At 43.4% G+C, this 16592-nt stretch overlaps 1 protein-coding gene across 1 annotated transcript in view; it reads left to right on the top strand.

Annotated features, from left to right (window-relative positions):
- mapk8ip3 (mitogen-activated protein kinase 8 interacting protein 3) overlaps nt 1-16592 on the top strand; it is a 74907-nt gene that overhangs the window by 32631 nt on the left and 25684 nt on the right. Inside the window, 12 exon segments of the mRNA XM_042327187.1 lie at nt 2367-2424; nt 2985-3219; nt 3506-3583; nt 3586-3607; nt 3718-3836; nt 4623-4634; nt 5070-5087; nt 5732-5789; nt 6252-6404; nt 6482-6545; nt 15388-15539; nt 15789-15845. Coding sequence (XP_042183121.1) covers nt 2367-2424; nt 2985-3219; nt 3506-3583; nt 3586-3607; nt 3718-3836; nt 4623-4634; nt 5070-5087; nt 5732-5789; nt 6252-6404; nt 6482-6545; nt 15388-15539; nt 15789-15845 — 1026 coding nt within the window.

Genomic DNA, 16592 nt, shown 5'->3' with positions numbered 1-16592 from the left:
TTTATAAAGCCAGGCAAGCTGAACCAGGCTCAGATATTTATTTCAGTAGTGCTGAGCGATTAGTGATTTTTGAAGTCTGTTTGGTTTCAGTTCGGTTATTTATTTTTTACATTAAAATGATTAGAGGTTTTTAATGGAGATGCCAAAAATAGTGAACATTCAAGTGCCAAAACATTGGAAATATTCCATTTGTCTCTGTCAGGTCCACAAATAGAGAATTGTTATTAAATAATTAAATATTTCAGTTGTGTATATTACTTGGTTTTATTTGATGACTTTATAATTTTTCATTCCTTAAAGTCAGCATCTCGTCTCAACTGCTCAGGCAGTAGCAGCAAGCAAGACAACCATCTAACGTTATCTCTGTTCTCACCATACTGTGTTGTCTTTAGCCATCCTATTTAGCTAGGCTAGCCTGCCTAAGTATGCTGCAGAACTGTCAGACAAAATCATTTTACTAGTTCTTTAAAGTAGATAAGGCATACTTTCACGAACTCTCTATCCCTCACTCTCGTCATTGTGTTGTCTACTATCCTCTCTCTCATGCGGTGGCGAATGCGGTCTGTGTGTATCTAACCTAATGTAGCAGGCGTAAAAATGTATCCGAACCAGAAAAGAACAGGCACAATGGATTATGGCCATTGTAGTTAATTACCACGTTTCTGAGCTGAGCTAGGTTGAATATTTGCTTAATGAAAACTACAACTCCCTTCAGCCCAGCATCCCATATAGTTCTGGACTTAATTTATCTGGTCAATGATTTGATTTCTATCTAGAGAAATGGCACTAAGAAAAAAATATATAACTCGATTTCAAGTCATTGAAACGACGGTGGTCAATTCAAGTAATTGAAACGACGGTGGTCAATAACAACAAAAACACTAAAATGTGGTTAATCGCTCAGCACCTTTTCAGGTATTTAAAAACCCAGCTCTGCTGGGTATACAGCCGTTTGCTCAAGCCCAGCACTAACACACTTTATTTAACTACTATGGGGCTTGTTGATTAGTTGAATCAGGTCTGCAGACACTGTGGTTCCCAGGACTTGATGATCACTGCCCTGGCTCCATTGACCAACCAGCCTCTCCTTCTTGGACTAGAAGTTCCCCTGCCCCCACTATGTCCCAATATGGAATGACCCAGAGTTCGTGCCTTTGTCCTTTACCTTCTCCTCTATCACCAACTGTTTATGGTCTGTCTGTCTGTCTGTCGCGCATCTGAATCGAGTGGAGACGAATGGATTCGGTTCAGTTAGTTCATGCAATCGTCCTGATGAGCCCTTCCCAGCTTGCTAGTTTATGCTTGTGGCTAGAAACTTCAGCGAGAATTTGAAACTTGTCTGCCAAAGTCGGGACTTGGAATGTATTCAGAATCATTACGTTTTTATCGGAGTAATATATATTTTTTAAGTAGACGTTAATAGCTTAGTTGTACTTATGTATTGCATATTGTTTTTTTGTGGTGTGGTTTTCATATAAGCCCTTGGGCTTCCAACCACACCTGCGCACCGTTTTTTTGTTTTAATTTGTTTTTATCTGTATTGTTGTTTTTACTTGTTTGCTTTGGTGAAAAAAAATAAGAAAAAAATGTTATTGCCGACAAACTCTCCCCATTGAGCAGTAGACTGTATCACGGTGACATCCATATGGTTACTACCAATTTTACACATTCTTTTTCATGTAGGCTGTTATCCTACTCAAGATAAAATCAATTGGAATGGAACAAATTGCCCATGTGATACAGCTACCCTGTGGTAAGCAACTCACGTCGGCAAGCCTTGATACCACATCGTTGCACTGGTCATTCGCACCGGCTTGACTGTGAACCCAATCCACTCGTCTCCACTTTACTCTCAGTTGCGCAACATACAGTACGTCATCAATTTGGGCAACAGGCGAGTCCATATAGTCTCTCCCGTTTCTCCATAATATGGATATATTGTGTCATATTATGTTGGTCTGGTTTAGTGTCAGTCTGTCCAGTAGCTGGCTTTGTGTGTTGTGCTTAATTCAGGGGATTTTCAGTTTTATGTTATGCAACCCCAAAGTTAGCTTTCACGTCTCTCCAGATACCTAATGTACAGTATATTATCTCCCACCCTCCCTCTCTATCTCCCCCTCTCTCTGCCCGTCCCTCTCTCTATCTCCCCCTCTTTCTGCCCCTCTCCTCTCTCTTCCCCCTCACACCTCTCTCTCTGCCCCTCCCTCTCTATCTCATCCTCTCTCTGCCCCTCTCCTCTCTTTCCCCTCACCTCTCTCTCTGTCTTTCATTCTCATTGTCTTTTTCTTCTCTCCCTCAAACCTTTACCCTTCCCCTCACCTCCTCCTCTCTCCTCCCACCCCTCCCCCTGTCTTTTCCCCCAGCAGCAAGGTGGAGCGTCCCCCGTCATTGAGCTTGTACCCCAGTGGAGAGGGCATGGGAATGGTACGTGGGGTTCTTCCAAGGGCCTTTCTTTGTGGTGTTTGTCGATTGTTTTTTATGGCAGTGAGGGCAATGAAGACATGACATTGTATAAACAGATATGAGGAATACATTAATATTAGGACAAATATTACATTCAATTTGTGTAATTTCTTTTCACTTAAGTGCTTTTTTCTACAATAATAGAACATAACTTAGCTTCTATCGTCCCATTTGCTCCTATCTTTACATCCCGTTTCACGTGTAAAGCTAAGTGTGATGCTTTGTTACTAAGTCTATGCGCAAGATTGTAAGTATAAGCAAGATCGTGAACGATCCTTGCAAGAGAAGATCCCTGGCTTCTCTATTCCCCACCCTTCAGCCTAAATGTGCACTTGCATACTCTCTGTTATTGATTTTAAAGCATTTGCTTGGTGCAAACATTGTCTGGAGGGAGTTTCCACCATTGTTAAATCCATGAAGGGAAGTGTACACTTTGGGAGAAGGGGGAAGAATCGGGATGCAGCCCCTCTTTTACAATATAACCCCTTGACCTCTTTAACCCCTGGCTTCTGATGCCCCAGGAGGATGGTTCCGAGTCGGACTCGGTGGCAGCCACGCCCAGTAGCACAGGAAGTAAGTCCAACACGCCCACGTCCTCCGTCCCTTCCGCCACCGTCACGCCCCTCAACGAGGGCTTCCTCCCGCCCGGCGAGTTCGACCCAATGCATGCTGTAAGCCGCGGCAGGAAGAGTGCTAAACGCCTCAGCAGAAACATGGAGGTGCAGGTCTCCCAGGAAACCAGGAACGTCAGCATTGGTGAGTGTAAAGTATAGTTACACACACACACACACACACACACACACACACACACATACACGCACCCACGCACACACACGTTAGCATGAGTGGTTCATTGTGTGATCAGGGCCTGTATTCATAAAGTCCCTGAGAGAAGGAGTGCTGATCTAGGATCAGGTCCCCCCCTGTCCATGTAATCTTATTCATTATGATCTAAAAGGCAGAACTGATCCTAGATCACTCCTATTCTGAGATACTTTGTGAATACGGTATTGAGTGTGTATGATATTCTATCTGAACTCAGGTATGGGTAGCAGTGATGAGTGGTCAGAATTCCAAGAGATCATCGATTCCACCCCAGAGCTGGATATGTGTGTGGACCCCGTCTTTATGGTGGAGGAAACAGGTAACACACACACACACACACACACACACACACACACACACACACACACACACACACACACACACACACACACACACACAGCAATGATTAAATATCAGTGCGTGTGTCAGTCCTTCCCAGGGCATCGTGAATGAGGCATTCGGTATCAACACAGACTCCCTCTACCATGAGATCAAGGATGCCAAGTCTGACATCATCGGGGATGTTGACGCTGGGGCGGAGCTACTAGGTAAGCCAATCAGAGGAGCTTTGGGTGTGGTATATGCAAATGAGCTATTGGAAGACAGCGTAGGCCAGTCTCCGGTGATGTTCCAGGCTGTCTACATTGTAAACGTTGCGTTGCATTAACCAATTGTTGTGTGCCATGTCATTGACTGCACAGTCGTGTGTCAGATTGCTATTTCAAATTATGTGGTGAACTGATATGTTAAACACCTATCCAGCATTGTGAGTTCTGGCATGCGTCTGGAACCCGACCTCTGTCTGCACTAAGCAAAGAGTCATTGGGAATGGAAGCTGCGGTGCTTAGTGCTAAGCTGGTGGGTGCCCCAAACGCCTCAAAAAGAGGAAAGGGTTATTCCTGTGAAATATGTTTAGCTTATTTTTTTTGTATAAATGTCACAATTAAGCACTATGTTTTGAGGCTGTGTCACCAGCTGTGTCACCGTTGCCATAGCACTGGCTGGCTCTGAACTTTAACCCTACACACGGCGGAATGTTCACCAACACCCCACATTCCCGGCAGCTCCCCCATCCTCCACTGCACTGCAAAGCACTCTAGGATATCACTTGCACCATGGCTGCAGTCCCCATTGATTTGATATATTTGAATGGTTGATTTTACAGGGCAAGCTAAATTATTCTTGATTTAGTCTTGGTTTACTTTCTGTTACTGGGTTTAGTTGACATAGCTTTATGATTGGTTTATTTCATTGCGATCATATTAGTTTATTGACCCGTGACCCTTCTCTATGCTTCCTCTCTCCCTTCCTGTGTATGCTGGACACGCCCCTAGGGGAGTTCTCAGGTGTGTATCTGAACACTCTCTTTCTCAGACACACACATACACACACACCCCTGCCTCCCATCTTCCAATACATGAAGTTCCACTGTGTGCCTGTAGGCTTTACCCAATAACACAGTGCTGGCATTCCAGGCCGCACCAGTTGTTTTAAATGTTGATCTAGTCCAGGTAATGCTCTTTTTGATTGGTTGGTCGTAATGTTACTAAGCTCAACTGAACCCTGTGGTCAATAAAGGTAAATCTCTCTGAGTTTAAACTGACTTCTAGTGTTCTCTGGTCTTGGACAGGTCCAAGCTCTCTTTTTGCTCTCTGAAGCTTTAGTATATAACAAGTGCCTATCAGCATTCTCTCTTCTCTCTCTCTTTTATCTCACCCCATCTCTCTCTCTCTCTTTCTTTCTTTCTCCTCTCTCTCCCTGTTTCTCTTCCTCTCTCCCAGTCCGTGATGATTTTTTCGGTAAGGCTCCCTCTAGCCTTATTCAGCATCTCTAGAAGGTTGCTCATCTTCCCATGTTGTTGTGTCTGTCTGCGATGTCTCGTCTTTGCTGTGTTCCATGTTGTGATGCCATTTCCTATCTGTTCCTCTGCTCTGATGTTTCTTCCTCCCATTTCCTGTTGGCTGTTATTTGAGTCTGGCAAGCTTTTTTTTCTTCTTTTGTATTTGTTTTTCATCTTTGACTTAATTTCAGAGATCTATTCTCCTTTCATTTTAGCATGTCACAGCAAACACACTATCATATCTGTATTTCTTTTGGGCTTTTCTTGGTTTCATTTCAGCTTGCGGAAGTTGGCTTAAACATGAAGATACTCCCCAAAACCTCCAAATGTTCATACATTACTGAAGTAGAATTAATCCATAAATAGCCCCAGAATTCCTATTCAAAGACGATTCATGTGTTCATGAAAAAAAGTTAGCTACGTTTATAGTTAATGAACACTTGGAAAGTTTGTGAAGTGTTTATAGAGCTATAGAAGGAGTCTGCTTGTGCTCTCTCCAACTGTTTGGCAAGACAGACAGCACAAACAGATCTAGGACCAGGCTAGAAAGAGTGTTGTTTGTGCTTATCAATGCTAACACTAACGCTAGCTGATACGTCACAGGGATGGGCAAGGAGGTGGAGAATCTGCTGACAGAGAACAAACATCTTCTGGAGACCAAGTAAGTGTGTGTGTTTTAAACTTACTCTTGTTTGTTGTGCTGCTGCATATTAAAGATGGTTTGGTGCAAGATAGATTTACTAGGGGGGCTGTTCTTTTGCAAGGTTGAGTAAAAAGTAAATTATATTGATGAATAGAGAGAGCACACACAGACATGCAAGTGTGTGTGTGTGTGTGTGTGTGTGTGTGTGTGTGTGTGTGTGTGTGTGTGTGTGTGTGTGTGTGTGTGTGTGTGTGTGTTTGTGTGTGTTTGAGAGTGATAGTAAGACACGTAGAGAAAGTTTTCTTTTTTAAATGTTTTTATTTAGTTTTGTCCATTTTATTTTGAGGTGGGGTTACAGGTACAAGAAAAACAATCAAATAAATGAATGCAAGATGTCCCCATCCATCTGCCCGTCCTCCCTCCCCACCTGGAAACCATTATTGAGTTAAGCAGTATTGATTCCCATTTCTCCCCATTCAGAAATGCTCTGAACATCGTGAAGAACGACCTAATAGCCAAAGTGGATGAGCTCTCTGGGGAGCATGAGGTGCTGAGAGAGGAACGGGAGGCTCTTAGGACCGCCAAGAACAAAGTAGACACAAAGGTTAAAGAACTGGAAGAAGAGCTAAAGAGGTGAGGGGTGTTGGGAGTGTGTGCATGCGGGCATAGTGTGTGTGACTTTTGACTCTTATGACTCTTTGCCTCTTCAGGTTGAGAGCAGAGGCTCTGACTCTGGGAGCATCTCAGGACTCCAAGGATGAAGGAGGAGAAGATGTGAGTAAAACAAACAAACAAATAAACAAATTTACATTTAGTCATATAGAAGACACTCTTATCCAGAGCCACATATCACGGTTATAGAGTCATAAGATAGGTTTCCATCCAATTGGCAACAGATTTTCATGCGACTACTCTAAAATATGCTTCCATCGGAGATGTGTTTCCATCAAATTGACTTGTTGCGGATTAAAGGCTATGCGTGGTGACTTAGTGCACATAAAACACACTTTTGCAGTTAAACTCCCATGTACCAAATAAAAATACAATTTAAATGGGTTTCCATCACATTTTAAATTCTACTGATGGTTTTGTGACAAATTATTTTTGTTATATTGCGAATGTGCCCAATCTGGTCTTGGCACATGCGCTCTAGCCAATACCTCACAGTCTGGGAATAGCCTACAACATGATGAGATTATTATGGACAAAATAGCGAGATCGATCATCATGTTACCAGAATAAGACCCTAGATATTTATTGGAGAGGATCATTAAGCTCATCAATGTGGACTTTCACCACTCTGTGAAGTTCATAACTTATTTCATTTGTATACTAATAAACTGCATGCTTTCCCGAGTCATAATGGGAGGACCAAATCAAATCAAATCAAATCAAATTTTATTTGTCACATACACATGGTTAGCAGATGTTAATGCGAGTGTAGAGAAATGCTTGTGCTTCTAGTTCCGACAATGCAGTAATAACGAGCAAGTAATCTAACTAACAATTCCAAAAAAAACTACTGTCATACACAGTGTAAGGGGATAAAGAATATGTACATAAGGATATATGAATGAGTGATGGTACAGAGCAGCATAGGCAAGATACAGTAGATGATATCGAGTACAGTATATACATATGAGATAAGTATGTAAACCAAGTGGCATAGTTAAAGTGGCTAGTGATACATGTATTACATAAGGATGCAGTCGATGATATAGAGTACAGTATCAACGTAGGCATATGAGATGAACAATGTAGGGTAAGTAACATTATATAAGGTAGCATTGTTTAAAGTGGCTGGCGATACATTTACATCATTTCCCATCAATTCCCATGATTAAAGTGGCTGGAGTAGAGTCAGTGTCATTGACAGTGTGTTGGCAGTAGCCACTCAATGTTAGTGGTGGCTGTTTAACAGTCTGATGGCCTTGAGATAGAAGCTGTTTTTCAGTCTCTCGGTCCCAGCTTTGATGCACCTGTACTGACCTCGCCTTCTGGATGACAGCGGGGTGAACAGGCAGTGGCTCGGGTGGTTGATGTCCTTGATGATCTTTATGGCCTTCCTGTAGCATCGGGTGGTGTAGGTGTCCTGGAGGGCAGGTAGTTTGCCCCCGGTAATGCGTTGTGCAGACCTCACTACCCTCTGGAGAGCCTTACGGTTGAGGGCGGTGCAGTTGCCATACCAGGCGGTGATACAGCCCGCCAGGATGCTCTCGATTGTGCATCTGTAGAAGTTTGTGAGTGCTTTTGGTGACAAGCCGAATTTCTTCAGCCTCCTGAGGTTGAAGAGGCGCTGCTGCGCCTTCCTCACGATGCTGTCTGTGTGAGTGGACCAATTCAGTTTGTCTGTGATGTGTATGCCGAGGAACTTAAAACTTGCTACCCTCTCCACTACTGTTCCATCGATGTGGATGGGGGGTGTTCCCTCTGCTGTTTCCTGAAGTCCACAATCATCTCCTTAGTTTTGTTGACGTTGAGTGTGAGGTTATTTTCCTGACACCACACTCCGAGGGCCCTCACCTCCTCCCTGTAGGCCGTCTCGTCGTTGTTGGTAATCAAGCCTACCACTGTTGTGTCGTCCGCAAACTTGATGATTGAGTTGGAGGCGTGCATGGCCACATAGTCGTGGGTGAACAGGGAGTACAGGAGAGGGCTCAGAACGCACCCTTGTGGGGCCCCAGTGTTGAGGATCAGCGGGGAGGAGATGTTGTTGCCTACCCTCACCACCTGGGGGCGGCCCGTCAGGAAGTCCAGTACCCAGTTGCACAGGGCGGGGTCGAGACCCAGGGTCTCGAGCTTGATGACGAGCTTGGAGGGTACTATGGTGTTGAATGCCGAGCTGTAGTCGATGAACAGCATTCTCACATAGGTATTCCTCTTGTCCAGATGGGTTAGGGCAGTGTGCAGTGTGGTTGAGATTGCATCGTCTGTGGACCTATTTGGGCGGTAAGCAAATTGGAGTGGGTCAAGGGTGTCAGGTAGGGTGGAGGTGATATGGTCCTTGACTAGTCTCTCAAAGCACTTCATGATGACGGATGTGAGTGCTACGGGGCGGTAGTCGTTTAGCTCAGTTACCTTAGCTTTCTTGGGAACAGGAACAATGGTGGCCCTCTTGAAGCATGTGGGAACAGCAGACTGGTATAGGGATTGATTGAATATGTCCGTAAACACACCGGCCAGCTGGTCTGCGCATGCTCTGAGGGCGCGGCTGGTGATGCCGTCTGGGCCTGCAGCCTTGCGAGGGTTAACACGTTTAAATGTCTTACTCACTTCGGCTGCAGTGAAGGAGAGACCGCATGTTTCCGTTGCAGGCCGTGTCAGTGGCACTGTATTGTCCTCAAAGCGGGCAAAAAGTTATTTAGTCTGCCTGGGAGCAAGACATCCTGGTCCGTGACTGGGCTGGGTTTCTTCCTGTAGTCCGTGATTGACTGTAGACCCTGCCACATACCTCTTGTGTCTGAGCCGTTGAATTGAGATTCTACTTTGTCTCTGTACTGGCGCTTAGCTTGTTTGATAGCCTTGCGGAGGGAATAGCTGCACTGTTTGTATTCAGTCATGTTACCAGACACCTTGCCCTGATTAAAAGCAGTGGTTCGTGCCTTCAGTTTCACACGAATGCTGCCATCAATCCACGGTTTCTGGTTAGGGAATGTTTTAATCGTTGCTATGGGAACGACATCTTCAACGCACGTTCTAATGAACTCGCACACCGTATCAGCGTATTCGTCAATGTTGTTGTCTGACGCAATACGAAACATCTCCCAGTCCACGTGATGGAAGCAGTCTTGGAGTGTGGAGTCAGCTTGGTCGGACCAGCGTTGGACAGACCTCAGCGTGGGAGCTTCTTGTTTTAGTTTCTGTCTGTAGGCAGGGATCAACAAAATGGAGTCGTGGTCAGCTTTTCCGAAAGGGGGGCGGGGCAGGGCCTTATATGCGTCGCGGAAGTTAGAGTAACAATGATCCAGGGTCTTTCCACCCCTGGTTGAAGGACAACACATCATCGCGTGACTCCAAGTTTACTTCGATATGAAGCAACAAGTTCATAGATTTTACTGAGTTACAGTTCATTTAAGGAAATCAGTCAATTGAAATAAATGCATTAGGCCCGAATCTATGGATTTCACAATACCGGGAATACATGTTGGTCACAGATACCTTTAAAAAAGTTTATGATAGAGAAATTAACATTCAGTTCTCTGGCAACAGTTCTGGTGGACATTCCTGCAGTCAGCATGCCAGTTGCTCACTCCCTCAAAATTTGAGACATCTGTGGGATTGTGTTGTGTGTAACCACATTTTTACACAAAACTTGAGAGAAATGAGCTTTTTGTGCATATGGAACATTTCTGTGATCTTTTATTTCAACTCATAAAACATGGGACCAACACTTTACATTTTGCGTTTATATTTCTGTTCAGTGTATATCATTATTTACTCATAAAGGCGTTTCCACCGCCTTTTCTTGCATAATTAATTTTACAGACAGAAAAATATCTCACTTTGTCTAGCGTTTTGTTTTGTCTACATTTATCTACATTTGCTATTTCCATCAGGCCTGTGGTGCAATTTTTTTATCCGACATGTACTTTACGCACATTAAAAGGTTGGATGGAAACCTGGTTTCTGTAGGTAACATTTTCTTTAATAAAGCAGAAAAATCTAGTAAGAAAAGACTAGTGTGGTGGAATTATTGTAATCAAAAATGAGAGACTTTTAGATTTCTTCAAAACAATCAAACTTTATTATTTAATTACTGCAGTAATGGAGCTGGTCGGTAATCACCCCTGGAGGTGATCACTGAGAACTCAACGAGCTGGTTTGAGCCACAGCGTTTTATAGCAAAGTCCATCCTCCTTCAGTTTACATGACAAACAACATATGTATGGAATGGGTCACGAGGTTAAGATTTGTATGAAAGATACTTATAATTCACAGCAGACAGTATCTTCTGTAAAAACTGTCCGCATTGTGTGGAAACGAGGGTCTGGCCCCCCAACTCCACACTGAAGCCATCTCCCCCTGGTACCCCAGTACAGAAACATTAACTCATGTCAGTGTTAAATCCCCCAGAGGCCCACTTTCAGGTCACACAGACACAATAGAGTTATAAGAACTCTCTATTCTGTTGCATAAAACAACCATTTGATGCAATTACAGTTTTATAACATGGTCTTGCACTTTTGCTTTCACACTAATGCAGCTGGTAGTGCAAGAAAGGCAAGTTACAACAGTGATTAAAAAAAAAAATCTAATGTTGAATTACTGTAGTTGGTGGTAGATTTGTTGTATATGGGTTAATCCTGGGAGAATGCCACCTGCCAAATTACTATTGAGATTCTTGTGCCAGTTTTCTCTGTAGAACTGACCTTGGTAGTTTGACAGAAATGCCTTTGCAGGAGCCCTCAATCCTAATTGAGCTCATATGAAATTCACAACCGCATTTCACATACCTACCTGTTCAACTAAGATTAGCCAGGGCAGGGGTTCCCAATTTGTTTTAGCCCACGACCCCATTTTTATATAAAAATGTTTTGCGACCCCACCATGTAACAAAGTGATGTAATCAACAGTCAATGTTTTTACTTCTACTTTTGACAGTATTTCAATCTACAGGAAGTATGGTTTGAAGTGACTGAAATGCATCAGAAAGGTATTGGGAAGTTCAGAAGGTCACCAGGCAATAATTTTGTATGATCTTGTTTATATATTTTATCCCAGTCTGATTTAGTACCTGGTCTCGTCCACTGTTCTGATGAGTCCTGCGTGGCTTGTTGGCATTGTAGAGTGGCACACATATAGTGCATTCGGAAAGTATTCAGACCTCTTCACTTTTTCCACATTTTGTTACGTTTAGGTCTATGACTGCATTTGAAACTTTGTCAAATGGTGATTGTCAGGCAAATAACTGCCAGTCTCACGGTAATTGACTGTTAATTATCATAAACACATTTAGCATCTCCTTCCTTCTACGCATAGCCTACATTTTAAAAAGTCTAATATATCCATGTAATATAGCCTACACCAGTGGTTCCCAAACTTTTTATAGTCCCATACCCCTTCAAACATTCAACCTCCAGCTACGTACCCCCTCTAGCACCAGGGTCAGCGCACTCTCAAATGTTGTTTTTTGCCATCATTGTAAGCCTAGCACACACACTCTACAATAAATTTATTAAACATAAGAATGAGTGTGAGTTTTTGTCACAACCCGGCTCATGGGAAGTGACAAAAAGCTCTTATAGGACCAGGGCACAAATAATAATAATCAATAATTTGGCTCTTTATTTAACCATCTTACATGTAAAACTGTATTTGTTCATTGGAAATTGTGAATAACTCACCACAGGTTAATGAGAAGGGTGTGCTTGAAAGGATGCACATAACTCTGCAATGTATTGGAGAGAGTCTCAGTCTTCAATCATTTTCCACACACAGTCTGTGCCTGTATTTAGTTTTCATGCTAGTGAGGGCCGAGAATCCACTCTCACATAGGTAAGTGGTTGCAAAAGTCATCAGTGTCTTAACAGCGCGATTTGCAACAAGGCAGGATACTCTGAGCGCAGCCCAATCCAGAAATCCGGCAGTGGCTTCTGATTAAATTAAATTTTCACAGGTCCGCTTGTTTAAATTTCGATGAGGCTCTCTTGTTCAGATATCGGTAAGTGGACTAGAGGCAGGGCATGAAAGGGATAACGAATCCAGTTGTTTGTGTCATCTGTTTCGGGAAAGTACCTGCGTAATTGCGTGCCCAGCTCACTCAGGTGCTTCGCAATATCACATTTGACATTGTCCGTAAGCTTGAGTTCATTTGCACTCAGAAAAGCATACAATGATGGAAAGACCTGTGTGTTGTCCTTTTAATGCAGACAGAGAAGAGCTCCAACTTGTTAATCATAGCCTCAATTTTGTTACGCACATTGAATATAGTTGCGGAGAGTCCTGTAATCCTAGATTCAGATCATTCAGGCAATAAAAAACATCACCCAGAAAGGCCAGTCGTGTGAGAAACTCATCATCATGCAAGCGGTCAGACAAGTGAAAATTATGGTCAGCAAAGAGAGTAACGGTCAATGTGATTGAGGCCATCACTTTTTAATAGAGACCATCACTCTGTTTTCTCACGCAATTGCATAGCCTATAGAAATGTTGCGGAACATGAACTCATGGGCTCTCATGAAGTGTTTGATTCGATTTTCAAATACATTTGCATTGCTGGCAGAGTGATTAGAGGGACAATAGAGGCTCGTGACCACCGGTGTAGCGGTAATACGGTCACCGTAACAGCCCTGGTTACGTTACAGCCTTATTTGAAAATGGATTCAATTGCTATTTTCCCTCATCAATCTACACACAATAGCCCATAATGACAAAGTAAAAACAGGTTTTTAGAATATTTAGCAAATGTATTAAAAATAAAAAACTATCAAAAAAACTTTACATAAGTATTCAGACCCTTTACTCTGTACTTTGTTGAAGCACCTTTGGCAGCGATTAAGCCTCGAGTCTTCTTGGGTATGACGCTACAAGCTTGGCAGATCTGTATTTGGGGAGTTTCTCCCATTCTTCTCTGAAGATCCTCTCAAGCTCTGTCATGTTGGATGGGGAGCATCGCTGCACAGCTATTTTCAGGTCTCTCCAGAGATGTTCGATCGGGTTCAAGTCCGGGCTCTAGCTGGGCCACTCAAGGACATTCAGAGACTTTCCCCGAAGCCAATCCTGCGTTGTCTTGGCTGTGTGCTTAGGGTCGTTGTCCTGTTGGAAGGTGAACCTTTTCCCCAGTCTGAGGTCCTGAGCGCTCTGGAGCAAGTTTTCATTAAGGATCTCTCTGTACTTTGATTCATTCATCTTTCCCTCGATCTTGACAAGTCTCCCAGTCCCTGCCATTGAAAAACATCCCCACAGCAAGATGCTGCCACCACCATGCTTCACCGTAGGGATGGTATTGGCCAGGTGATGAGCGGTGCATGGTTTCCTCCAGATGTGACTCTTGGCATTCCGTCTGGCCATATAAAGGCCTGATTGGTGGAGTGCTGCAGAGATAGTTGTACTTTTGGAAGGTTCTTCCATCTCCACAGAGGAACTCTGGAGCTCTGTCAGTGACCACCGGGTTCTTGGTCACCTCCCTGTCCAAGGCCCTTCTCCCCCGATTGCTCAGTTTGGCCAGCTCTAGGAAGAGTCTTGGTGGTTCCAAACTTCTTCCATTTAAGAATAATGGAGGCTACTGTCTTCTTGGGAACCTTCAATGCTGCAGAAATGTTTTGGTACCCTTCCCCAGATCTGTGCCTCGACACAATCCTGTCTCGGAGCTCTACGTACAATTCCATCGACTGTATGGCTTGGTATTTGCTCTGATCTGCACTGTCAAATGTGGACCTTATATAGACAGGTGTGTGCCTTTCCAAATCATGTCCAATCAATTGAATGTACCACAGGTGGACTCCCATCAAGTTGTAGAAACATGTCAAGAATTATCAATTGAAACAGGATGCATCTGAGCTCAATTTTGAGGCTCATAGCAAAGGGTCTGAATATTTATGTAAATAAGTTATTTCTGTTAGTTATTTGTAATAAATTTGAAAAAAAATCTAAAATCCTGTTTTCGCTTTGTTGTTATGGGGTATTGTGTGTAGATTGTGGGAAAAAATAATTTAATACATTTTAAAATAAGGCTATAACGCAACAACATTTGGAAAAAGTGAAGGGGCCTAAATTCTTTCCGAATGCACTGTACGTGTTCCTTAGACTCGTATCTTTAAGTGATGGGGTCAAAATATTTTGCAGTTTAAACCATTGAAAAGATAGAGGCATTTGTTGGAAGATAACAGAAACCTCTCTGTTTATTACAACCACATCTAGCGGCTACTGGAGATTCTCTCGCGACCCCATTTTCAAATCAGGTGACCCCTATTTTGAGAAACTATAAGGGCACAAGGCGAGACCAAAATGCAGACACAGGAGGCAGATGGTTGAGCTCTGATATTTATTACGCCAAAAGGGGTAGGCAAAAGGCAGGTCGGGGACAGGCGAGAGTTCATAAACCAGGTCAGAGTCAAAACAGTACAAGGGGATAGGCAGGCTCGAGGTCAGAACAGAGTGGTCAGGCAGGCAGAAACGGAGTCAGGACAGGCAAGGGTCAAAACCATGATGGCTAGGAAAAAACAGAGACGGGGAAATAGGAGCTAGGAGAAACGCTGGTTGACTTGGCAAAACAAGCCGAACTGGCACAGAGAGACAGGAAACACAGGGATAAATACACCGGGGACTAATGGGGAAAACAGGAGACACCTGGAGGTGGGTGGAGACAATCACCAAAACTGGTGAAACAGATCAGGGTGTGACAGAAATGCTGGTCTAGGGAGGGGCATGTTAAGCTAACTATGCCTCTTGGGTTGGCATTGAATAGTTTTCTTTCTGAAAATGTTGTGAAAAAGAACATTTCTGATAGCCAGCACAGAACAGTTTGGGTCAGCAGGCACAACAGTGTAAAAGGGTATGAATTTGCCCTCTTTCCTCCCCCCTTCTCTCTTCTTCCCTTCTCATCCTCCCCTCTCTCTTCCTCTCTTTTCTCCACCTTCTCTCTTCCCCCTTTTCTCCTCCTCCTTTTCTCCCTCAGTACTCGTCTCCGATGGTGGATGGGGATGTGACTATGACACAGCGTCGGCGTTTCACACGGGTAGAGATGGCCAGGGTCCTGATGGAGAGGAACCAGTACAAGGAGAGACTAATGGAACTACAGGAGGCTGTCCGGTGGACAGAGATGATCAGGTGATGACAGGAGAAGGAGGAGTGGGAGGAGGGGTGAAAGGTAGAGGAACCAGTACAAGGATAGGCTAATGGAGATGCTGTCGGCCGTCTGGTGGACAGAGAGGATCAGGAAAGGCAGGCCGTATCTCCTATATTTAGGATGACAATGACCAAAGATGTTGGCAAGACCAACAGATCTGTGACCAGGCTAGATATATACTGCTCCCATGCTTTATTCCTGCAAAAACATGCCTCTCTCTGTCTCCTCAGGGCATCCAGGGAGAGTCCTCAGATGCAGGAGAAGAAGAAATCCACCATCTGGCAGTTGTGAGTTATTATCAGTGGCATGCAGCATAAAGGTGTCAGCATACTTCAGTTCGGCTAGCACCTAGTTTGGCTGGAACCGAACGAGTGTGCTCGCATAATCCCTTAAAAGATGTTCGCTTGAAAAATGAGAAAAAAGTGGCACTAGTTCTGTTTCTCAATTTTGAGGCGACTCAAAATAGTCCTAATTAATCTAAGATAACTCAATAAATCAGTCATTTATTTTGACGTTTTTGCCGAGGAGTTCTTAGTTACAATATTATATCTGTAACTAAGATGTTTGGTGCAGTATTTTTTTTGTGTTGAAAACGAGTCGTCTCTTGTTAAATGACCACAAAGACTTCATAGAAGAATCCCTACTGTTGACCAATGACGACAAAGGGACATAGACTTCGGCTTGCCTCGAAAAAAAAATGTTGTGTGCCCGAACAGCCAAAAAACCCTTACCCGAAATCCAAAACGAACAGAAACGTTCAGAAAATGCCGTCAGAATATACAGTTGAAGTCGGAGGTTTACATGCACCTTAGCCAATACTCTGTTTTTTACCATTCCTGACATTTAATCCTAGTAAAATTTCCTTAGGTCAGTTAGAATCACCACTTAATTTTAAGAATGTGAAATGTCAGAATAATAGTAGAGAGAATGATTTATTTCAGCTTTTATTTATTTTATCACATTCCCAGTGGGTCAGAAGTTTACATACACTCAATCAGCATTGCCTTTAAATTGTTTAACTTGGGTCAAACATT

This window comes from Oncorhynchus tshawytscha, linkage group LG09, assembly GCF_018296145.1.
Source record: "Oncorhynchus tshawytscha isolate Ot180627B linkage group LG09, Otsh_v2.0, whole genome shotgun sequence".
NCBI lineage: Eukaryota > Metazoa > Chordata > Actinopteri > Salmoniformes > Salmonidae > Oncorhynchus > Oncorhynchus tshawytscha.
This window is presented reverse-complemented; position numbering and strand designations above follow the sequence as displayed.